Below are 835 nucleotides of genomic sequence, written 5' to 3'. Positions count from 1 at the left end.
GGGTATCCTGATGATGGTTAATGTCTTCATTTATTTGATCATGGAAGTCTCCAAAAGTAGCAGCCAAGAAAAAAATGGAAAGGGGGAAGTAATAATACCCAAAGAAAAGTTCTGGAAGATCTCTGACCCCCCTGTGGCGTACTGGAACAGAGAACAAGAAAAGCTGAACAGGCGGTACAATCCTATCTTGAACATGTTGGCCAACCAGACGGGGGACGTATACGGGTTTTCCAACATAAGCCATCTAAATTTTTGTGAACCTGACCTGAGGGTCATGTCAGTAGTTTCAGGTTTCAGCAATTTGCCAGACAGATTTAAAGACTTTCTGCTGTATTTGAGATGTCGAAATTATTCACTACTTATAGATCAGCCAGATAAATGTGCAAAGAAACCCTTCTTATTACTGGCGATAAAGTCCCTCATCCCACATTTTGCTAGAAGGCAAGCAATTCGGGAATCTTGGGGCAGAGAAACCAATGTGGGGAACCAAACGGTAGTGAGAGTCTTCTTACTGGGGCAGACCCCGCCCGAGGACAACCACCCGGACCTGTCCGATATGCTGAAATTTGAGAGTGAGAAGCACCAGGACATTCTTATGTGGAACTACAGAGACACTTTCTTCAACTTGTCCCTAAAAGAAGTGCTCTTTCTCAGGTGGGTGAGCACTTCTTGCCCAAATGCCGAGTTCGTTTTCAAGGGCGATGACGATGTTTTTGTGAACACCCATCACATCCTGAATTACTTGAATAGCTTACCCAAGAACAAAGCCAAAGATTTGTTTATAGGCGATGTGATCCACAATGCTGGACCTCATCGGGATAAGAAACTGAAGTAC

At 44.1% G+C, this 835-nt stretch overlaps 1 protein-coding gene across 1 annotated transcript; it reads left to right on the top strand.

The window, feature by feature from the left end:
• Positions 1-4: 4 nt before the first annotated feature.
• On the top strand, positions 5-832 carry LOC117799718 (N-acetyllactosaminide beta-1,3-N-acetylglucosaminyltransferase 2-like; the record flags this gene model as incomplete). Its single annotated transcript, XM_034652220.1, has 1 exon — positions 5-832. A coding segment is annotated over one exon (828 nt), but the record flags the coding sequence as incomplete, so codon positions are not given.
• Between the last annotated feature and the right edge of the window lie 3 nt (positions 833-835).

The sequence above is a fragment of the Ailuropoda melanoleuca genome, unplaced genomic scaffold (assembly GCF_002007445.2).
Source record: "Ailuropoda melanoleuca isolate Jingjing unplaced genomic scaffold, ASM200744v2 unplaced-scaffold55846, whole genome shotgun sequence".
Classification (NCBI taxonomy): Eukaryota; Metazoa; Chordata; class Mammalia; order Carnivora; family Ursidae; genus Ailuropoda; species Ailuropoda melanoleuca.
The sequence above is the reverse complement of the archived record's forward strand: the minus strand, read 5'-3'. Positions and strand labels throughout refer to the sequence as shown.